The sequence below is a fragment of the Cherax quadricarinatus genome, chromosome 20 (genome assembly GCF_038502225.1).
Source record: "Cherax quadricarinatus isolate ZL_2023a chromosome 20, ASM3850222v1, whole genome shotgun sequence".
NCBI classification, from domain to species: domain Eukaryota; kingdom Metazoa; phylum Arthropoda; class Malacostraca; order Decapoda; family Parastacidae; genus Cherax; species Cherax quadricarinatus.
Window position 1 is genome coordinate 3,210,772 of NC_091311.1, and position 25,603 is coordinate 3,236,374.

The 25,603-nt window shown below is 47.7% G+C and overlaps 1 protein-coding gene across 1 annotated transcript in view; it reads right to left on the reverse strand.

Moving 5' to 3' along the window:
- The window catches only part of LOC138852974 (uncharacterized), a 225,844-nt gene that overhangs the window by 131,901 nt on the left and 68,340 nt on the right, over window positions 1-25,603 (reverse strand). The window contains exons 3-4 of the mRNA XM_070086858.1: window positions 16,341-16,414; window positions 4,624-4,821 (exon numbers count right to left, since the gene is read on the reverse strand). Of these exons, the coding sequence (XP_069942959.1) occupies window positions 4,624-4,821; window positions 16,341-16,414 (272 nt within the window). The remainder of the gene's footprint in view (window positions 1-4,623; window positions 4,822-16,340; window positions 16,415-25,603) is intronic.

Below are 25,603 nucleotides of genomic sequence, written 5' to 3' on the forward strand. Positions count from 1 at the left end.
ATGGCCTACCCTCGAGTAGTGAGGGGAAAGGGCCCAAGGCAAAGATCGGCTGGATTTTAAAAAACCACACGGGCTACCAGATGGTCAAAATGCCTTGTGTTAACTCGCCAAAGCGAAGTTGCCGAAAAAGAAGAAGATAGGACAGTCAGAAGGATAGCAATGTATGTAGTGTGTTAAGTGTGTGGGCCAGTTTTGTTGTATGGGTGAGGGGAGGATGGGGAAGGATGGGGGGATGGGGATGAGAGGGGTGAACAAGCAAGCAAGTCACCGCCTTACCCTCTTGATGGGATGGGGCTCGAAGTGACTGCAAGCAAGTCTCCTCTCAGCTCTGGTGAAGAACTACTCAGGATAACCCAAGTAAATTCTCGAGCAACAGTGTTCAGAGTTGCTCAGCTGAAGAGCAGGAACGACGACGTCTTCTCTCCACGGTGGCTGGGCTGCAACTCTTTGTCATTTGTATCTTGAAGAGCCAGACAATAAAATTGTGTTGCTACCAAGGCAGAAATGTAAGACAGCTACATACTTCGTCATTCTGGATTCACTGATTACAGAATTGGTGAAAAGAAACGAAATCTACCAGAATCTCAATGACAAGTTTGGATTTCTGTTCAAAATTACTACTATGCCAGATGCAGAATTGAGAGAAGCTGCATTAAAGTTGCAACAACACCTTTCAGCAGATGTTCAGGACACATTTGTTGAAGAAATAGTTCATTTTTCTGGGTATATGAATCAGATTAAAGCTCCACCTGAAAAATGTGCGCCCTCAGCTGCTTTGAAACATTTAAGAAATGCAGGTATCTCAGAAACCTTCCCTAATGTTGACATAGTGTATCGCCTTTACCTAACACTTCCAGCTACTAACTGTGAAGGAGAACGTTCATTTTCTGTTTTGAAAAGAGTGAAAAACCAGCTCCGTTCAACAATGAGCCAAGACAAATTGTGTAACCTAGCCTTGTTGACCACTGAGTCTGATCTAACAAGAAATATTGATTTTCAGAATATAATTGATGATTTTGCCAATATGAAATCCAGAAAAAAGTTTATTTAAGAAGTGCCTGTGAATATAAACAATTCTTTACTTTCTTGAGTTTATATGATTTGATAGTCTTATGCATGATGCAATGATAACAATAATGGTCAGTGATTTATAAAGGGAATAATAGTGCTGTAGTGGTTATGCTGAATATAATAGGTACATGATATCACTACTTTAATAGCCTAATCTAGTAATACTATGCTGTCTCGAGTTTATTCTCTTTAAAATGCATGATTTAACAAGATAGTTATAATGGCTGTTGGTAAATGGTTTTGGTTGTTTTGATGTACTTTCCCTATTAAATTTAATCTAAATAGCCAGAATGTATTTAATTAGACCTTAAACAGGTTCACACCAACCCCCCCCCCAACCCCCAAGCTGGAAGGGGTCGCTTCGCTTACCCGTAACTCAAAGAGGCCCCGCCAATCTGAATAGCCTAGGGCCCGGAGACTTCTTAATCCGGCCCTGGCTGCGCCGTATTCCCTGCAGTGACTGCCCAGCAACAGTACCAGTCGAGAAATGTTCTCCTGAGTCACTTGCCAGAAGATGTCCTGCCCAGAAGCCGAGTTCTGACGATGCCTCATTCAAGAGCACCAGCAGATTGTGCCCCAGGTTGAGTGAACCCTGCAGCAACTACTCTACGACGACTGCTTCGCCGTTTCAGATGAGACCGTACCCTGTTACGTCATAGCTCAGCCGCAGCAATGTCTCCTGGAGTTGCAGTATCTGTCCAGACACAGTAAGGCGTGCAGTGATGCTCACCGAGGCTCACTGCCTTGCACCACAATGTTTTGGCACACCCCCTTTTTTTCTCTTCCTTCCCTGTAGGAAGCTTTTTTTGTCTGTGTCCACATGTATATATATATTTTTATGACGCAGGAAATCATAATGACACGATTGCAAACAAACCATGCCACAAGTGGGGTTTGATCCTGCGGTCTGAGAGTCTCAAAACTCCAGACCGTCGCGTTAGCCACTGGGCCAGCTAGCTTCAATAAGATTCATCCAACTAGGTATATTTCTACACCATAGGAAGGTTAGCATAGGCACCACTGTGAAAACAAATGCAAGTTTTTTGAGACTCTCTGACCGTGGGATCAAACCCCACCCATGGTATGGTTTATATTTTTATTTTGAGTTCTTTGAATTGTTTCTGCAAGAGTGGAACTGAGGTTTTTTTTTCAGTCATTCATAGTCGAGGACGACCATGGGTAGATGGTCGAACAAAATGTAGACAGTAAGCCTACATGCCTAGTTTCTGAAGTTCCTGCCAAAGGTCAGGCCTCGAGGTAGGCATACCCGGACCTGCCTCGCTCTCACTTGGCGCCAACCCAACCTGGAAACAACTAGTGTATTCCTGTCTCCCTCACAACAGAGGACCCAGCACGTTGGGTCCCAGGACAATTTAAACACACTGCCTGTGTACAAGAACCAATAAAGTGACATGCCTCAGAAGCCTTATCATTCACTGCTACCAGAGATATAACCATTATAATGGCCTCTTTCAAAGCAGGTGAAATTGCAGACCTGGAGAATATACAGAGAACTTTGATGGTATGTATAAGTACGATAAAACACCTAAATTACTGGGAAAAGTTGAAGTCCCTTGATTTGTATTCCCTGGAAGGCAGGCGAGAAAGATAAATGAAAATGTACATCTGGAAAATCCTAGAGGGACTAATCCCAAATCTACACACGAAAATCACTCCTTACAAAAGCAAAAGAGTTGGTAGGAGTTGCAACATGTCCCCAGTGAAAAGCAGGGACGCTACGAGTATGCTAAGAGACAATACAATAAGCGTCAGAGGCCCAAGACTGCTCAACTGCCTCCTAGCATACATAAGGGGGAATTACCAACAGAGCCCTGGCTGTCTTCAAGAAGGTGCTTGGGTAGACACCTAAAGTCAGTACCTGACCAGCTGGACTGTCGTTCGTATGGCAGTTTGCATGAGGCCAGCAGTAACAGCCTGGTTGATCAAAGCCTGATCCACTGTGAGACCTGGTCACAGACCAGGCCACCGGGGCGTTGACCCCTGAAACCCCCTCCAGGTATACTCCAGTAAAGGATTGCTACTGCTTGTTCCTTTGCGGTAACGCATCAGGTGATTTTAAGTGTAAGCGCATGGTTATTTATCGTTCTAAGAGTCCTCATGCTTAGAAAGGTTTAGATAAAAACAACCTTACCAGCTCCTTCGAGGTCAAACAGTCAGCATGGATGACTGGTTACGTTTACGTAACAATAAAAATTAAGTTTTACCTGCAAGCAAGTACTTTGCATTCAAGGTTCTCTTCACTCTTGATAATTCCTGTACTAATCCAGAAGCGTTGTTGGATTTGAAGCCACATGTAAAAAGATGTTTTAACCTCTAAATACAACATCTCTAATACAACCACTGGATCATCGTGGAATTACTAAATCATTCAAGTGTAACTACAAACAAAAAGTGATGTGGAAACTTGTCGCAGCGTCGGGCACTCATTCCAACCTGACAGTACCAAACTTCTGGCATAAATCTAACATTGCAGATGTCATCAACTAGGTAAGAAGTGCATGGAACGAAGTGCCCCAGTCAACATTAAAGGCAGGTTGAGGAAAGATGTGACCTAATGATGATTATTTTCACTGGTGTTCCCTTGAGAGTCAGGTGCAGAAAACAGTTCAGCTGGCAATGAGAGGGAAGGAAGATGATGCGAATTATCTCCTCCCAAATGGTGATGAAGAGAAAAGTCCAGAGGAAATGTTGACAGAGCTCACTGTACTAATACAGAGGAGGCAGATAACAGAGGAGGAAGAAGAACTTCAAAAAAGCAGTTAACATTACAACAATTATGTGAGCAGTTCCATATTATTGGTAGAGCTACAGATTTTTCATGAAGAGGATCCAGATAATTCTAGAAGCGATGTTCTGAAATGAGGCCTAAAGCACTTGATGCCTAACTCTCACCTATATAAAGTACTGTAGGATAAAAAAAAAATACCAAAAAAACATTAGAAGATCTCTCAGTATTCTACTACAAGCACACACCTTAGTACCAAAGCTTCAACCATCAGCCACAACAAACAATTCCCAACCATCTACATCAGTCCATTAGGGCCACAACATCCCTCTCCACGGTTCACAATCATCAACATACACCAGCAACCCCAGTTTAATGTAAGAAATATTATTTATGTAACATTTGTAGCCTTATACCTTTACTGTCCGGGAACCAAAAATATTTATGCATAAACACGTGCTTTAAGTCTAGAGTATCTGAGAGAATGAAAGCTGAGGATTGGAGTGAGTGAACACAAGTGATTTTTCAAGTTTGACATTGTGTGAGAGTATGAGCAAGATAATATTTGTAAAGAGATACAGGAAAATCAATTACGTAGACTTGAGTCCTGGAGGTGTGAAGTACAGTGTCTACATTCTTCTGAGGAAGCATAGGAATGATGCAGTTCACAATGTCATTGTAATCATGATGTCTTCACATATCTTGCAACACAAATATTGAATGAATGATAGTGAATATATTTCCTAGTTAAAAAAAGGATAACTTGTGACATTTAAATCAATCGGAATAAAGGTATAATTTCTTACCCGCCAACCATAGCCAGACTCACTACCTTCCACGTGAGCCACGATGCGACCCTCATACGGACCAAACACAAGACGGGCAGGAAGCTCACCAGTGGTTAAAACACCTAAACCAGCTCCTTTTATTTTTGATGGAGCAACAGTGAGTGGCCAAGGAGCTGTAAGACGAGCACGATCCATCACACTACCATCACGCTTCACCTGTTTAACAACAAGCATTGAAAACTAAACAAAATTCATACAATTATGTTTAACATAATTATAACCTTTTCATATGCAAAATTAAGTCTCATTTATTTTTATTTAGAATATCATGTGGAAATTACCTATTTGAATTTCCACATTAATAAAACCATCTTGTCTAATTTGTACCATTCTTGCAGGTTACTTATGTATTGTTTACTTTAAACAGAAACACACAAGCAGAGGAACACACACACAAGCAGGGGAGCAAACACACGAGCAGGGGAGCAAACACACGAGCTAGGGAGCAAACACACGAGCTAGGGAGCAAACACACGAGCTAGGGAGCAAACACAAGCAGGGCAGCACACACACAAGCACGGGAGAACAAACAAGCAGGGGAGCACACACACAAGCACGGGAGCACACACAAGCACGGGAGCGTACACAAGCAGAGGAACACACACACAAGCAGGGGAGCAAACACACGAGCAGGGGAGCAAACACACGAGCAGGGGAGCAAACACAAGCAGAGCAGCACACACACAAGCACGGGAGCACAAACAAGCAGAGGAGCACACACAAGCAGGGGAGCACACACACAAGCACGGGAGCACACACAAGCACGGGAGCACACACAAGCAGGGGAGCACACACAAGCACGGGAGCACACACAAGCAGGGGAGCACACACACAAGCAGAGGAACACACACAAGCAGGAAGCACACACACAAGCAGGGGAGCACACACACAAGCAGAGGAACACACACAAGCAGGGGAGCACACACAAGCAGGGGAGCAAACACACGAGCAGGGGAGCACACACAAGCAGGGGAGCACACACAAGCAGGGGATCACACACAAGCAGAGGAACACACACACACAAGCAGAGGAACACACACGAGCAGGGGAGCACACACAAGCAGGGGAGCACACACAAGCAGAGGAACACACACAAGCAGGGGAGCACACACAAGCAGGGGAGCACACACAAGCAGGGGAGCACACACAAGCAGGGGATCACACACAAGCAGGGGAGCACACACAAGCAGGGGAGCACACACACAAGCAGGGGAGGACATACAAGCAGGGGAGCACACACACAAGCAGGGGAGGACATACAAGCAGGGGAGCACACCCACAAGCAGGGGAGGACATACAAGCAGGGGAGCACACACACAAGCACGGGAGCACAAACAAGCAGAGGAGCACACACAAGCAGGGGAGCACACACACAAGCACGGGAGCACACACAAGCACGGGAGCACACACAAGTAGGGGAGCACACACAAGCACGGGAGCACACACAAGCAGGGGAGCACACACACAAGCAGAGGAACACACACAAGCAGGAAGCACACACACAAGCAGGGGAGCACACACACAAGCAGAGGAACACACACAAGCAGGGGAGCACACACAAGCAGGGGAGCAAACACACGAGCAGGGGAGCACACACAAGCAGGGGAGCACACACAAGCAGGGGATCACACACAACCAGAGGAACACACACACACAAGCAGAGGAACACACACGAGCAGGGGAGCACACACAAGCAGGGGAGCACACACAAACAGAGGAACACACACAAGCAGGGGAGCACACACAAGCAGGGGAGCACACACAAGCAGGGGAGCACACACAAGCAGGGGATCACACACAAGCAGGGGAGCACACACAAGCAGGGGAGCACACACACAAGCAGGGGAGGACATACAAGCAGGGGAGCACACACACAAGCAGGGGAGGACATACAAGCAGGGGAGCACACCCAAAAGCAGGGGAGGACATACAAGCAGGGGAGCACACACACAAGCACGGGAGCACAAACAAGCAGAGGAGCACACACAAGCAGGGGAGCACACACACAAGCACGGGAGCACACACAAGCACGGGAGCACACACAAGCAGGGGAGCACACACAAGCACGGGAGCACACACAAGCAGGGGAGCACACACACAAGCAGAGGAACACACACAAGCAGGAAGCACACACACAAGCAGGGGAGCACACACACAAGCAGAAGAACACACACAAGCAGGGGAGCACACACAAGCAGGGGAGCAAACACACGAGCAGGGGAGCACACACAAGCAGGGGAGCACACCCAAGCAGGGGATCACACACAAGCAGAGGAACACACACACACAAGCAGAGGAATACACACGAGCAGGGGAGCACACACAAGCAGGGGAGCACACACAAGCAGAGGAACACACACAAGCAGGGGAGCACACACAAGCAGGGGAGCACACACAAGCAGGGGAGCACACACAAGCAGGGGATCACACACAAGCAGGGGAGCACACACAAGCAGGGGAGCACACACACAAGCAGGGGAGGACATACAAGCAGGGGAGCACACACACAAGCAGGGGAGGACATACAAGCAGGGGAGCACACCCACAAGCAGGGGAGGACATACAAGCAGGGGAGCACACACACAAGCAGGGGAGCACACACACAAGCAGAGGAACACACACAAGCAAAGGAACACACACACAAGCAGGGGAGCACACACAAGCAAAGGAACACACACACAAGCAGGGGAGCACACACACAAGCAGGGGAGCACACACACACAAGCAGGGAAGCACACAAGCAGGGGAGCACACACAAGCAGGGGAGCACACACAAGCAGGGGAGCACACACACAAGCAGGGGAGCACACACACACAAGCAGAGGAACACACACACATGCAGAGAAACACACACACAAGCAAAGGAACACACAAGCAGAGAAACACACACACAAGCAAAGGAACACACACACAAGCAGGGGAGCACACACAAGCAGGGGAGCACACACACAAGCAGGGAGCACACACAAGCATAGGAACACACACACAAGCAGAGGAACACACACACAAGCAGGGGAGCACACACACAAGCAGGGGAGAACACACACAAGCAGGGGAGCACACACAAGCAGGGGAGCACACACAAGCAGGGGAGCACACATAAGCAGAGGAACACGCACACAAGCAGGGGAGCACACACACATAAGCAGGGGAGCACGCACAAGCAGAGGAACACACACACAAGCAGGGGAGCACACACACAAGCAGGGGAGCACACACAAGCAGAGGAACACACACACAAACAGTGGAACACACACACAAACAGAGGAACACACACACAAGCTGGGGAGCACACATGCAAGCAGGGGAGCACACACACAAGCAGGGGAGCACACACAAGCAGGGGAGCACACACACAAGCAGAGGAACACACACACAAGCAGGGGAGCACACACAAGCAGGGGAGCACACACACACAAGCAGGGGAGCACACACAAGTAGAGGAGCACACACAAGCAGGGGAGCACACACAAGCAGAGGAGCACACACAAGCAAAGGAGCACACACACAAGCAAGGGAGCACACACACAAGCAGGGGAGCACACACACAAGCAGGGGAGCACACACAAGCAGAGGAACACACACACAAACAGAGGAACACACACACAAGCTGGGGAGCACACATGCAAGCATGGAAGCACACACACAAGCAGGGGAGCACACACACAAGCAGGGGAGCACACACACAAGCAGAGGAACACACACACAAGCAGGTGAGCACACACACAAGCAGGGGAGCACACACAAGCAGGAGAGCACACACACAAGCAGGGGAGCACACACAAGCAGGGGAGCACACACAAGCAGGGGAGCACACACAAGCAGGGGAGCACACACAAGCAGGGGAGCACACACAAGCAGAGGAGCACACACACAAGCAGGGGAGCTGTGGCATGCAAAGAGTATGTAACCTTTATTCGGCGCATGCACGCACCCTCATTGAAAGGCTATCTCCCCAACCAGCGAACCAGTACTAGGGTCGGACGATGGAGCCCCATCATTCGATCAGTACCCAGGTTCAGCCAATGAGAAGATGGTTCTGGCAATCGCAGAGGTGTTGTGGGCACCACCTGCCTGTCTGCCCTTGTCATATCCACTAGAGCTGGTTGAGCACGGTTGTCCATTCTGTCTCCAGGCTGTGTCTTGACCTTGCTTAAATTTACCGTGTTGTACACACACATTTTCCAACTGTATGTAGTGTACATAGTTGTAAATATTCACATTGCTCTTGGTGAAGGAAAATATATTTCAAAGACATTCAGCTGTGTTTGTTCTGCTCCTCGCTCCCCTTTACACCCAGGATAACAGGCCTGGGTTGTAATATGGGTAGCCTGTCCGGGAGCTGGAGCTGGACTTAGAGCACGAGTTGAGCCTAGGGTGATGCTGGAGCAGGAAGATTGTGTAGCTTACTGTCTGGTATTGTGTTACCTTTGCCAACGCTTTACGAAACTTTGCGTGTCAGCCTCACGTTTTATGGTCAGCTTGCTATTGTATGATCGTTGACAGCTTGCTATTAGCTTGTTCATTGTGCTCGCTTCGCTACGGTCAATCTTGCTGTTGTGTGAATATTTTGCAGTCAGCTTTGCTATTGTGTATCAGCCTTGCTATTGTATGTGCATATTCTGCAGTCGTACTGTGCATAGCTAAGCGTGTATTGCAAATAACGTGTTACGTTGGGGTACGAGTAATCTGCAGTCGTACTGTGCATAGCTAAGAATGTATTGCAAATAGCGTGTTACATTGGGGTGTGCTGCCTAGACGAGTCAGATCTCTAGTGTCTGAATACAATTTATTAAACTTGTCTAAATTTTCTCTACAGCATTGTTGGCAAATTGCTCGTTCCATTGGCATTGATTACGAATGCACTCTCACAGCTGTGCAGCTTCGTACTCTTATAAGTATCAGACATCAAGAAGAGGAGATGGCACATCAAACTCCTCCCTATACAGGAGCCAGGAGTAAAAACCTAATGTTCTCGCTGGACGAAAATGATACATCAACTGAGCAAAATCGTCAGTCTCATGCGACAGGGTTGTCTGAAGGCGAATCTGCTGTGTTGACACTTGAATTGGCGAAAATCAGTCTTGAGCAGACTAGGGAACAGAGGGCATATGCCAAGGAAGAATTTGATAGGAAAAAAGAAAGAAGGCAGCTTTCTCAAGTTGTAAATGACTTTACAGAAAGCAGTACAACTGGTTCCCCACTTCAATGAGGCAGAACCTGAACAATTTTTCGAAACTTTTGAAAATCATGCTCGAGCCTTGAGGTGGCCGGAACAGCATTGGGCATCTTTGGTGCATACAGTGTTACATGACACTGGTATTTCCAATTATAAAGTGGTGAAGACCACAGTTCTTGGAGCATGCCAGTGCATTCCGGCTAAGTATAGGAAGTCATTCAAGTCAGGCAGACAACAGCTTGGTCAATCTCTGGTTGACTTTGTAAGACAGCAGACCAAAGCTTTTACCAGCTGGTACAAAGCAAGTGGTGTCACCACCTTTGATGATCTCATGCGGCTCATCTTAGTCGATAACCTGCTGGAGTCTGTGGGACCAGAGGTTAGATTCTTTCTGCAGGATCGTGTCTTAACCACTGCATTGGAAGCAGCCAGATTGGCTGATACCTTCGAAACCAACCGCTCCTTGTCCGAGCAGTCCCATCTCTCTTTTCAACAGCCTGGCATGATCAGAGATCGTCAACATTGGAGGATGAAGTGCCAGCTGGAAGGAGAACGTCTACGTAAGCCAACTAAGTCACCGGGTGAGCCACGCTACTCAACTTATGGTCAACCTGGTGAGCGAAAAACCACTCAACATGGCGCAACTCGACAACAGTATCCAGAGCGACACCAGTCGGAGCGACACCAGTTACAATGTCAGCAGGGAGCTAAGGTCAAGCCTGTCATCTGGTACCTATGCAACAAAGTAGGTCATATCTCCCCAAACTGCCCAAATAAACCCCAACCATTAGGGAAAATCTATAGTGTCACTAGTAACATATCCCTGAAAGAAGTAGAGAAAAGGTTGGTCCCTTATTACTGTAAGAGTCTTATTTCCCTTCAGGAAGACTCAAAAACAACTGAGGTCAGAACCTTTAGAGATACTGGAGCATATTGCTCGCTTATAAGAGAGGGAGTACTTCCCCTTTCTGAACACACTTCATTACAGTCCTCCGTTTTGCTGGAAGCCTTCGGAGGAGCGATTTTTTCTGTCCCCTTGCATAGAATCTATATACAGTGCAAATATTACACTGGATATTTGACTGTAGTTGTATCCGAAGGATTTCCTATGAAAGATGCCATGTTATTACTGGATAATAACATGACAAATTCTAGTGTATGTCCTGAACCCATAATGATTAATTCTTCTCTGGTGTTGGCCATAACTTGGGCAACATCCCAAGGGTTGTCTGGCAAGAATGCTGACCTATCCTTGGACGACTCTGATCTTGGAATAGCCAATATTTTTTATGAGGAAAACTGGCCAGAGCCTCATAAATTTTATGAACAGACCAAGATCAAGCCATCCTATTCCAGGGTTGCAGGATTGCCAGATTTCTCTGTTTCCATGCCCAAGGGACTGTCCTTCTGGGAGGAAAAAACGAAAGGACCCTTCTTTGAATTTCGCTTTTGAGGCAGCCATGGGTAAATCCTTTTCAGATCATCCAGTCAAATATAAACTGAAAAATGACTATTTGATCTGCACTGAGACTGGTAAGGAGATAGAGGGTAGGCAATTGTCAGACAGGTTAGTGGTTCCAACAAAGTTTAGACCTCAAATACTGAATATAGCTCATAATACTTCATTAGGGGGTCACCTAGAAATTACTAAAACATTATATAGAATCACAAAAGAATTCTATTGGCCGAAATTAAGGCAGGATGTGAAGAATCATATCTGACGTTGCCGAGAATGTCAGCAATTAGGGAAACCTGGACATTCCATTAAACCTGCAACTTTCCAGTCTATACATGCTGATGGAGAACCTTTTGCAGAATTAATTATAGATTGTGTAGGTCCGCTACCTAAGTCCAAGTCTAGAAATCAGTACTTATTTACCAGTATGGAGAGAGTAACTAGATACCCAGAAGCAATTCTCATGTGCAGTATTAATACTAAAGCCATTCTCATGGCTTTAACCAGATTTATTTCTTGTTTTGGCATTCCTAAATCTATTCAAATTGATCAAGGTACTAATTTCACTGCCAAAGCATTTAGGGAAGCATTAACTAGGTTAGAGATAATCCACAACTTATCCACTGCCTATCATCCTCAGTCCCAAGGCGCCTTGGAAAGATTCCATCAGACGTTAAAAACAATGATGAGAACCTTTTGTATGCATTTTCCTACAGACTGGGATGAATCACTACCTTTGTTGCTGTTTTCAATAAGGGAAACTGAGCAGGATTCTACCGGGTATAGTCCGTTTGAGCTGATCTTCGGGCACAATGTACAAGGTCCTCTTCGGGTGCTCAAAGAAGTATGGATAGGAGAAGACGCAAGCTCAGCACTCTACAACCCATCTTGAAGGTTGCAGGTGGCACGTCGGTTAGCCAAGGCTAACTTTAAACAAGATGGGTCCTACACAGATGACAGCAAGGAAATGAGTGAGCTACTCAGGTCCCAATATGACTCAGTTTTTAGCAAGCCGCTAACCAGACTGAGAGCCGAAGATCAAAATGAATATTTTATGAGAGAGCCTCAGAATTTGGTTAACACAAGCCTATCTGATATTATCCTGACGCCCAATGACTTCGAACAGGCAATAAATGACATGCCCATGCACTGTGTCCCAGGGCCAGACTCATGGAACTCCGTGTTCATCAAGAACTGCAAGAAGCCCCTATCACGAGCTTTTACCATCCTATGGAGAGGGAGCATGGACACGGGGTCGTCCCACTGTTACTAAAAACAACAGATATAGCCCCACTCCACAAAGGGGGCAGTAAAGCAATAGCAAAGAACTACAGACCGATAGCACTAACATCCCATATCATAAAAATCTTTGAAAGGGTCCTAAGAAGAAAGATTTCCACCGATCTAGATACCCATCAGTTACACAGCCTAGGGCAACATGGGTTTAGAGCAGGTCGCTCCTGTCTGTCTCAGCTACTGGATCCCTACGACAAGGTCCTAGATGCACTAGAAGACAAAAAGAATGCAGATGTAATATATACAGACTTTGCAAAAGCCTTCGACAAGTGTAATCATGGTGTAATAGCGCACAAAATGCGTGCTAAAGGAATAACAGGAAAAGTTGGAAGATGGATCTATAATTTCCTCACAAACAGAACACAAAGAGTAGTAGTCAACAGAGTAAAGTCTGAGGCGGATACGGTGAAAAGCTCTGTTCCACAAGGCACAGTACTCGCTCCCATCTTATTTCTCATCCTCATATCTGACATAGACAAGGATGTCAGCCACAGCTCCGTGTCTTCCTTTGCAGATGACACCCGAATCTGCATGACAGTGTCTTCCAATGCAGACACTGCAAGGCTCCAGGTGGACATCAACCAAATCTTTCAATGGGCTGCAGAAAACAATATGAAGTTCAATGATGAGAAATTTCAATTACTATGATATGGTAAACATGAGGAAATTAAAACTTCATCAGAGTACAAAACAAATTTCTTCCACAAAATAGAGCAAAAAACCAACGTCAAAGACCTGGGAGTGATCATGTCGGAGGATCTCACCTTCAAGGACCATAACATTGTATCAATCGCATCTACTAGAAAAATGACAGGATGGATAATGAGAACCTTCAAAACTTGGGATGCCAAGCCCATGATGACACTCTTCAGGTCGCTTGTTCTATCTAGGCTGGAATATTGCTGCACGCTAACAGCACCTTTCAAGGCAGGTGAAATTGCTGACCTAGAAAATGTACAGAGAACTTTCACGGCGCGCATAACGGAGATAAAACACCTTAATTACTGGGAGCGCTTGAAGTTCCTGAACCTGTACTCCCTAGAATGCAGGCGGGAGAGATACATTATTCTATACACCTGGAAAATCCTAGACGGACTAGTACCGAACTTGCACACGAAAATCACTCACAACGAAAGCAAAAGACTCGGCAGACGATGCAACATCCCCCCAATGAAAAGCAGGGGTGTCACTAGCACGTTAAGAGACAATACAATAAGTGTCAGGGGCCTGAGACTGATCAACTGCCTCCCAGCATACATAAGGGGGATTACCAATAGACCCCTGGCAGTCTTCAAGCTGGCACTGGACAAGCACCTAAAGTCGGTACCTGACCAGCCGGGCTGTGGCTCGTACGTTGGATTGCATGCAGCCACCAGTAACAGCCTGGTTGATCAGGCTCTGATCCACCAGGAGGCCTGGTCACAGACCGGGCTGCGGGGGCGTTGACCCCCGGAACTCTCCCAGGTAAACTCCAGGTAAACACACACTATCACCACAGACTGTATCACCACACACTATATCAGTACACAGTGTATCACCCCACACTGTATTACCACACACTGTATCACCACACACTGTATCACCACACACTGTATCACTACACACTGTATTACCACACACTGTATCACCACACACTATATCAGTACACAGTGTATCACCCCACACTGTATCACCCCACACTGTATTACCACACACTGTATCACCCCACACTGTATCACCCCACACTGTATTACCACACACTGTATCACCCCACACTGTATCACCCCACACTGTATTACCACACACTGTATCACCACACACTGTATCACCCCACACTGTATTACCACACACTGTATCACCCCACACTGTATCACCCCACACTGTATTACCACACACTGTATCACCACACACTGTATCACCCCACACTGTATTACCACACACTGTATCACCCCACACTGTATCACCCCACACTGTATTACCACACACTGTATCACCCCACACTGTATCACCCCACACTGTATTACCACACACTGTATTACCACACACTGTATCACCCCACACTGTATTACCACACACTGTATCACCACACACTGTATCACCCCACACTGTATTACCACACACTGTATCACTACACACTGTGTCAAAACATCCTTGTATCACCACACACTGTATCAGTACACAGTGTATCACCCCACACTGTATTACCACACACTGTATCACCACACACTGTATCAGTACACAGTGTATCACCCCACACTGTATTACCACACACTGTATCACCCCACACTGTATTACCACACACTGTATCACCACACACTATATCAGTACACAGTGTATCACCCCACACTGTATTACCACACACTGTATCACCACACACTATCACCACACACTGTATCACCACACACTATCACCACACACTGTATTACCACACACTGTATCACCACACACTATCTCACCACACACTGTATTACCACACACTGTATCACCACACACTGTATTACCACACACTGTATCACCACACACTATCACCACACACTGTATCACCACACACTATCACCACACACTGTATTACCACACACTGTATCACCACACACTATCTCACCACACACTGTACCATACCACTCACTGTATCTCACCACACACTGTACCATACCACTCACTGTATCTCACCACACACTGTACCATACCACTCACTGTATCTCACCACACACTGTACCATACCACTCACTGTATCACCACACACTATCACCACACACTGTATCACCACACACTATCACCACACACTGTATTACCACACACTGTATCACCACACACTATCTCACCACACACTGTATTACCACACACTGTATCACCACACACTGTATTACCACACACTGTATCACCACACACTATCACCACACACTGTATCACCACACACTATCACCACACACTGTATTACCACACACTGTATCACCACACACTATCACCACACACTGTATCACCACACACTATCTCACCACACACTGTATTACCACACACTGTATCACCACACACTATCACCACACACTGTATCACCACACACTATCACCACACACTGTATCACCACACACTATCTCACCACACACTGTATTACCACACACTGTATCACCACACACTATCACCACACACTGTATCACCACACACTATCACCACACACTGTATTACCACACACTATCTCACCACACACTGTATCACTACACACTGTGTCAAAACATCCTTGTATCACCACACACTGTATCAGTACACAGTGTATCACCCCACACTGTATTACCACACACTGTATCACCACACACTATCACCACACACTGTATTACCACACACTGTCTCACCACACACTGTATCACTACACACTGTGTCAAAACATCCTTGTATCACCACACACTGTATCAGTACACAGTGTATCACCACACACTGTATCACCACACACTATCACCACACAATGTATCACTACACACTGTGTCAAAACATCCCTGTGCGTCCACACTGTATCACCACACACTGTGTCACCACACACTGTCTCACTACACATTTTATCACCACACACACTGTATCACTACACTCACTGTATCACCACAAACATTGTATCACCACACACACACACTGTATCACCACACACACTGTATCACCACACACTGTGAACCAACAAATCTGTTTCCTAAATATTTACCTTAAAACCCATTTCTATCATTGAAAATAATAACTAATACCAATAATTTTCTTTCCTATTTAAAAATAAGAAGCACTTACTGGATTATCCAACACCAAGGTAAGTGGATGAATGTGGCATTCTCCTTCCCACTCCTGAGCACAGTCATCACAGTCTGTAGTATTAAACAATAAGCAATAACCATCATAACATTCTTGAGTACAGTCATTGCAGTCTGAAGTATTAAACATTAACCATCACAACATTCTTGAACACAGTCATCACAGTCTCAAGTATTAAACAATAACTATCACAACATTCTTGAGCACAGTCATCACAGTCTCAAGTATTAAACAATAACCATCACAACATTCTTGAGCACAGTCATCACAGTCTCAAGTAATATAAACAATAAACAAAACTTTATTATCTTCACAACATTTTAAACTATATATTCTCGTCTGCATTTTCTCAACAATTTTAAGCATTATACAGTTTAGTTATCAAAATTTATAATACTATTATTTTCATTGTCAATCAGCATAGTTAAAATAAGTCTAGTAGAACTATGCTTAGTTATGCCTTCTAATTATATAAGAGATAGAGTTAAACTTATTGTTATGTTTAACTTTAAGTTAAACTTTAAGTTTAACTTTAAATTAAAGTGTAAGTTTAAGCTAAACTTAAGAATAGCTTTTAACATATCATACTGCTTCCAACTATTTCAAGTTAAATTTACCCTAATAATAACTTTCTCAGCAAGCAGCTGCCTACAGGAGGCCCCCTTATATAGCAAGTTAAGTTCCTACAGGTGGGTCCCACTTATACAGCAAGTTATGTTCCTACAGGAGGGCCCCACGTATAAAGCAGGTTAGGTTCCCGGCTTCTGCTGTACAGCAAAAATCTGTGTAAAGCCTGATAACATGCTTACACTATCATATGTTAAATGAGCAGACAGAGTTAGACCTAAAAAATGCATATACAGTACACACATTACTTACCTTAAAATATTTTCGTCCTAAGCTTATAGTGAGTGTTGAATATATTTATTGTAGAAAGTCTGAATAAATGAAGAATGAGTATAACTGAAAACCTCTGCACTAGTAAAACGCCATAAAGCAAAGCCCTGGAAAGTGGGGCTCCGCCTATCCTAATGTTCTTTCTTAACAACCCACCAGAATTACTGAGTGCTTCACCATACCATTCAGCTGCTTACTATGATAGTTATAATACTAACTTTATCACCATACCAACCAATTTATGTTCTTACTTTATATTCGAATTCAAATTCTTCATTTCAGCATGATACAATGTCTGTACAGAAATGGGTGACATTTGGGTGGACATACAGAAAGCCTCATAGTACGCAGAACATTTCTGGCAAACTCACGACTATCTTAAGACTAATAAGGCAATAATTAATTGATTCTTATATACACAGTCTCAAATGGTTTAACAATAAACACTTCATCGATATCGAGTTTAATTGTTTTAAGGATTACAGGTTTGCTTTTGACTACTGGTAATGGGGTTTGTAACATAATAGTAACACGTTTTGAGAACAGTCAATATGTTTAAATTATTATGAGGATTAAAGATTATGAGAATAATAATATATTTTATCCATATGCTTGTAACAGTGAGAATACGAAAATATAATTTTACCATATTTAGTTTTTGTTGGGCAGTCTTAGTGAAAAAAGTTTTTTTTTCGGAAGTCTCGAAGATGCTGTCAGAGAAAAAAGCTCTAGAACTATCTCGCATGTAGTTCCGGATTTTGGGTCCTTTCATGTAGACTAAGTTTTTACAAAGATTAGAACTGACACTGGATATGTCACAGAGATTGTTGTGTCTTGTATTATGACTATGGGTTGTGTTGTATCTATTATGGAAATGCTTCAGGTCAAGATTAATATTAGAATTTATTGTTCTGTAGTAAATGTTTTGTAAGGTAAGTAGATTTAGGTCTCTGAAGAGTGGGGGGAGGGGGGGTGGGGGAGGGGGTGTTGTCTAGCAGACTGTGTGACCACTCATAGTGGGGGGAGGGGGGGTTGTTGTCTAGCAGTCGACTGTGTGATCATTCACAGTGGGGGGAGGGGGGGTTGTTGTCTAGCAGACTGTGTGACCACTCATAGTGGGGGGAGGGGGGGTTGTTGTCTAGCAGACTGTGTGACCACTCATAGTGGGGGGAGGGGGGGTTGTTGTCTAGCAGACTGTGTGACCACTCATAGTGGGGGGAGGGGGGGTTGTTGTCTAGCAGACTGTGTGACCACTCATAGTGGGGGGAGGGGGGGTTGTTGTCTAGCAGACTGTGTGACCACTCAAAGTGGGGGGAGGGGGGGTTGCTGTCTAGCAGTCGACTGTGTGATCATAGTGGGGGGAGGGGGGGTTGTTGTCTAGCAGACTGTGTGACCACTCATAGTGGGGGGAGGGGGGGTTGTTGTCTAGCAGACTGTGTGACCACTCATAGTGGGGGGAGGGGGGTTGTTGTCTAGCAGTCGACTGTGTGATCATTCACAGTGGGGGGAGGGGGGGTTATTGTCTAGCAGACTGTGTGATCATTCACAGTGGGGGGAGGGGTTGTTGTTGTCTAGCAGACTGTGTGACCACTCGTAGTGGGGGGAGGGGGGGTTGTTGTCTAGCAGACTGTGTGACCACTCATAGTGGGGGGAGGGGGGTTGTTGTCTAGCAGACTGTGTGACCACTCATAGTGGGGGGAGGGGGGGTTGTTGTCTAGCAGTCGACTGTGTGATCATTCACAGTGGGGGGAGGGGGGGTTGTTGTCTAGCAGACTGTGTGACCACTCATAGTGGGGGAAGGGGGGGTTGTCTAGCAGACTGTGTGACCACTCATAGTGGGGGGAGGGGGGGTTGCTGTCTAGCAGTCGACTGTGTGATCATTCATAGGGGGGGGTGGGAGGGTTGTTGTCTAGCAGACTGTGTGACCACTCATAGTGGGGGAGCGGGGGTTGTTGTCTAGCAGACTGTGTGAAAACTCATAGTGGGGGGAGGGGGGTTGTTGTCTAGCAGACTGTGTGACCACTCATAGTGGGGGGAGGGGGGGTTGTTGTCTAGCAGACAGTGTGACCACTCATAGTGGGGGGAGGGGGGGTTGCTGTCTAGCAGTCGACTGTGTGATCATTCATAGTGGGGGGAGGGGTGGTTGTTGTCTAGCAGACTGTCTGACCACTCATAGTGGGGGGAGGGGGGTTGTTGTCTAGCAGACTGTGTGACCACTCATAGTGGGGGGAGGGGGGGTTGTTGTCTAGCAGACAGTGTGACCACTCATAGTGGGGGGAGGGGGGGTTGCTGTCTAGCAGTCGACTGTGTGATCATTCATAGTGGGGGGAGGGGGGGTTGTTGTCTAGCAGACTGTGTGACCACTCATAGTGGGGGAGGGGGGGTTGTTGTCTAGCAGACTGTGTGACCACTCATAGTGGGGGGAGGGGGGGTTGTTGTCTAGCAGTCGACTGTGTGATCATTCACAGTGGGGGGAGGGGGGTTGTTGTCTAGCAGACTGTGTGACCACTCATAGTGGGGGGAGGGGGGTTGTTGTCTAGCAGACTGTGTGACCACTCATAGTGGGGGGAGGGGGGTTGTTGTCTAGCAGTCGACTGTGTGATCATTCACAGTGGGGGGAGGGGGGGTTGCTGTCTAGCAGTCGACTGTGTGATCATTCATTGTGGGGGGAGGGGGGTTGTTGTCTAGCAGACTGTGTGACCACTCATAGTGGGGGGAGGGGGGGTTGTTGTCTAGCAGTCGACTGTGTGATCATTCACAGTGGGGGGAGGGGGGGTTGTTGTCTAGCAGACTGTGTGATCATTCACAGTGGGGGGAGGGGGGTTGTTGTCTAGCAGACTGTGTGACCACTCGTAGTGGGGGAGGGGGGGTTGTTGTCTAGCAGACTGTGTGACCACTCATAGTGGGGGGAGGAGGGGTTGTTGTCTAGCAGACTGTGTGACCACTCATAGTGGGGGGAGGGGGGGTTGTTGTCTAGCAGACTGTGTGACCACTCATAGTGGGGGGAGGGGGGTTGTTGTCTAGCAGACTGTGTGACCAATCATAGTGGGGGGAGGGGGTTGTTGTTGTCTAGCAGTCGACTGTGTGATCATTCACAGTGGGGGGAGGGGGGGTTGTTGTCTAGCAGACTGTGTGATCATTCACAGTGGGGGAGGGGGGGTTGTTGTCTAGCAGACTGTGTGACCACTCATAGTGGGGGGAGGGGGGTTGTTGTCTAGCAGACTGTTTGACCACTCATAGTGGGGGGAGGGGGGTTGTTGTCTAGCAGACTGTGTGACCACTCATAGTGGGGGGAGGGGGGTTGTTGTCTAGCAGACTGTGTGACCACTCATAGTGGGGGGAGGGGGGTTGTCTAGCAGACTGTGTGACCACTCATAGTGGGGGGAGGGGGGGTTGTTGTCTAGCAGACTGTGTGACCACTCATAGTGGGGGAGTGGGGGTTGTTGTCTAGCAGACTGTGTGACCACTCATAGTGGGGGGAGGGGGGGTTGTTGTCTAGCAGACTGTGTGATCATTCACAGTGGGGGGAGGGGGGGTTGTTGTCTAGCAGACTGTGTGATCATTCACAGTGGGGGGAGGGGGGGTTGTTGTCTAGCAGACTGTGTGATCATTCACAGTGGGGGAGGGGGGTTGTTGTCTAGCAGACTGTGTGACCACTCATAGTGGGGGGAGGGGTTGTTGTCGTCTAGCAGACTGTGTGACCACTCATAGTGGGGGGAGGGGGGTTGTTGTCTAGCAGACTGTGTGACCACTCATAGTGGGGGAGGGGGGGTTGTTGTCCAGCAGACTGTGTGACCACTCAAAGTGGGGGGAGGGGGGGTTGTTGTCTAGCAGACTGTGTGACCACTCATAGTGGGGGGAGGGGGGGTTGTTGTCTAGCAGACTGTGTGACCACTCATAGTGGGGGAGGGGGGGTTGTTGTCTAGCAGACTGTGTGACCACTCATAGTGGGGGGAGGGGGGGTTGCTGTCTAGCAGTCGACTGTGTGATCATAGTGGGGGGAGGGGGGGTTGTTGTCTAGCAGACTGTGTGACCACTCATAGTGGGGGGAGGGGGGTTGCTGTCTAGCAGTCGACTGTGTGATCATTCATAGTGGGGGTGGGGGGGTTGTTGTCTAGCAGACTGTGTGACCACTCATAGTGGGGGAGGGGGGGTTGTTGTCTAGCAGACTGTGTGACCACTCATAGTGGGGGGAGGGGGGGTTGTTGTCTAGCAGTCGACTTTGTGATCATTCACAGTGGGGGGAGGGGGGGTTATTGTCTAGCAGACTGTGTGATCATTCACAGTGGGGGGAGGGGTTGTTGTTGTCTAGCAGACTGTGTGACCACTCGTAGTGGGGGGAGGGGGGGTTGTTGTCTAGCAGACTGTGTGACCACTCATAGTGGGGGGCGGGGGGTTGTTGTCTAGCAGACTGTGTGACCACTCATAGTGGGGGGAGGGGGGGTTGTTGTCTAGCAGTCGACTGTGTGATCATTCACAGTGGGGGGAGGGGGGGGTGTTGTCTAGCAGACTGTGTGACCACTCATAGTGGGGGAAGGGGGGGTTGTTGTCTAGCAGACTGTGTGACCACTCATAGTGGGGGGAGGGGGGGTTGCTGTCTAGCAGTCGACTGTGTGATCATTCATAGTGGGGGGAGGGAGGGTTGTTGTCTAGCAGACTGTGTGACCACTCATAGTGGGGGAGGGGGGGTTGTTGGCTAGCAGACTGTGTGACCACTCATAGTGGGGGGAGGGGGGTTGTTGTCTAGCAGACTGTGTGACCACTCATAGTGGGGGGAGGGGGGGTTGTTGTCTAGCAGACAGTGTGACCACTCATAGTGGGGGGAGGGGGGGTTGCTGTCTAGCAGTCGACTGTGTGATCATTCATAGTGGGGGGAGGGTGGGTTGTTGTCTAGCAGACTGTGTGACCACTCATAGTGGGGGAGGGGGGGTTGTTGTCTAGCAGACTGTGTGACCACTCATAGTGGGGGGAGGGGGGGTTGTTGTCTAGCAGTCGACTGTGTAATCATTCACAGTGGGGGGAGGGGGGTTGTTGTCTAGCAGACTGTGTGACCACTCATAGTGGGGGGAGGGGGGTTGTTGTCTAGCAGACTGTGTGACCACTCATAGTGGGGGGAGGGGGGTTGTTGTCTAGCAGTCGACTGTGTGATCATTCACAGTGGGGGGAGGGGGGGTTGCTGTCTAGCAGTCGACTGTGTGATCATTCATTGTGGGGGGAGGGGGGTTGTTGTCTAGCAGACTGTGTGACCACTCATAGTGGGGGGAGGGGGGGTTGTTGTCTAGCAGTCGACTGTGTGATCATTCACAGTGGGGGGAGGGGGGGTTGTTGTCTAGCAGACTGTGTGATCATTCACAGTGGGGGGAGGGGGGGTTGTTGTCTAGCAGACTGTGTGACCACTCCTAGTTGGGGGAGGGGGGGTTGTTGTCTAGCAGACTGTGTGACCACTCATAGTGGGGGGAGGGGGGGTTGTTGTCTAGCAGACTGTGTGACCACTCATAGTGGGGGGAGGGGGGGTTGTTGTCTAGCAGACTGTGTGACCACTCATAGTGGGGGGAGGGGGGTTGTTGTCTAGCAGACTGTGTGACCAATCATAGTGGGGGGAGGGGGTTGTTGTTGTCTAGCAGTCGACTGTGTGATCATTCACAGTGGGGGGAGGGGGGGTTGTTGTCTAGCAGACTGTGTGATCATTCACAGTGGGGGAGGGGGGGTTGTTGTCTAGCAGACTGTGTGACCACTCATAGTGGGGGGAGGGGGGTTGTTGTCTAGCAGACTGTTTGACCACTCATAGTGGGGGGAGGGGGGTTGTTGTCTAGCAGACTGTGTGACCACTCATAGTGGGGGGAGGGGGGTTGTTGTCTAGCAGACTGTGTGACCACTCATAGTGGGGGGAGGGGGGTTGTCTAGCAGACTGTGTGACCACTCATAGTGGGGGGAGGGGGGGGTTGTTGTCTAGCAGACTGTGACCACTCATCGGGGGGGCGTGGGGGTTGTTGTCTAGCAGACTGTGTGACCACTCATAGTGGGGGGAGGGGGGGTTGTTGTCTAGCAGACTGTGTGATCATTCACAGTGGGGGGAGGGGGGGTTGTTGTCTAGCAGACTGTGTGATCATTCACAGTGGGGGGAGGGGGGTTGTTGTCTAGCAGACTGTGTGATCATTCACAGTGGGGGAGGGGGGTTGTTGTCTAGCAGACTGTGTGACCACTCATAGTGGGGGGAGGGGTTGTTGTTGACTAGCAGACTGTGTGACCACTCATAGTGGGGGGAGGGGGGTTGTTGTCTAGCAGACTGTGTGACCACTCATAGTGGGGGAGGGGGGGTTGTTGTCCAGCAGACTGTGTGACCACTCATAGTGGGGGAGGGGGGGTTGTTGTCTAGCAGACTGTGTGACCACTCATAGTGGGGGGAGGGGGGGTTGTTGTCTAGCAGACTGTGTGACCACTCATAGTGGGGGGAGGGGGGGTTGTTGTCTAGCAGACTGTGTGACCACTCATAGTGGGGGGAGGGGGGGTTGTTGTCTAGCAGACTGTGTGACCACTCATAGTGGGGGGAGGGGGGGTTGTTGTCTAGCAGACTGTGTGACCACTCATAGTGGGGGGAGGGGGGGTTGTCTAGCAGACTGTGTGATCATTCACAGTGGGGGAGGAGGGGGTTGCTGTCTAGCAGTGGACTGTGATCATTCATAGTGGGGGAGGGGGGGGTTGTTATCTAGCAATGGACTGTGTGATCATTCATAATGGAGGAGGGGGGTTGTTATCTAGCAATGGACTGTGTGATCACTCATAGTGGGGGGAAGAGAGGGGTTTAGCAGTAGACAGTGTGATCATTCATAGAGGGGGGAGGGGGAGCTGTTTTCTAGCAGTGGACTGTGTGAACATTCATAGAGGGAGGAGGAGAGGGGTTGTTGTCTAGCAGTGGACTGTGTGACCACTCATAGTGGGGGGGAAGAGGGGGGTTGTTTAGCAGTGGACAGTGTGATCATTCATAGAGGGGGAGGGGGACCTGCTGTCTAGAAGTGGACTGTCTGAACATTCATAGCAGGGGAAGTTAGTTTAATATGTTTATTATGCACCCCATACCCATCCTGTGGGTGGTAGTCACCCCATACCCATCCTGTGGGCGGTAGTCAAAAGATTACAGAGGTACATAATTGGTCCAGGGACTGGACTCCAAAGTTTTGATAGCTGAGCAAGTTACAGAGGTAATGAATTCACAATTTACAAAGGTAATGAACTCACAAATTACAAAGGTAATGAACTCCGGGTAGGTCTAGTCACAATCATGACAAGTTACAAAGGTATTTACAGATTACAGAGGTACGTAATGGATCCAGGGACTGGGCTCCAAAGTTTTGATAGCTGAACTAGGTACAAGGTAATGAGCTCACAAGTTACAAAGGTAATGAATACTGTAAGAATGGTTACTTACGTTTATACATGGCTACAATCATGAACAAATTATAGTGTAATGAGCAATTCACACTTCCACACCCGGTCACAACTGTAGTGAGTTATTGGTGCAAATATTATTGTTGAGTCACACACACACACACACACACACACATATACAAATTCATACACACACACACACACATAAACACATACACACACACACACATACACAAACTCATACACACACACGCACACACACTCATACCGGTGAAGAGCAACCGGTGAAGAGGCGGGGCCAGGAGCTAAGACTCGACCCCTGCAACCACAAATAGGTGAGTACAAATAGGTGAGTACACACACACACCCACTCATAAACACACACACACTCATACACACACACACACTCATACACATACACACGCACACACACACACACACACACACACACACACACACACACACACACACACACACACACACACACACACACACACAAGCACTAGACAAGCACCTAAAGTCAGTTCCTGATCAGCCGGGCTGTGGCTCGTACGTTGGTTTGCGTGCAGCCAGCAGCAACAGCCTGATTGATCAGGCTCTGATCCACCAGGAGGCCTGGTCACAGACCGGGCCGCGGGGGCGTTGACCCCCGGAACTCTCTCCAGGTAAACTCCAGGTAAACACACAGGAGCTTGGACTCGACCCCTGCAATCTCAACTAGGTGAATGCACACACACACACACACACACATGCACACATGTGGTAATGCTTTATTTACAGCTAGCAAAGTCAGGGTATTTCTCCAGAATGGTCTGCAATATACCACTGTGGATAAAATACTTTGCCATTTCTTGAACATTTCTGAGTGAGTTGTTTCTAAATTCATTAATTTTATCACACTCCAGTACATAATGACGCAGGGTGTGACAATAGTCCATCTGGCAAAGTTTACATTTCGT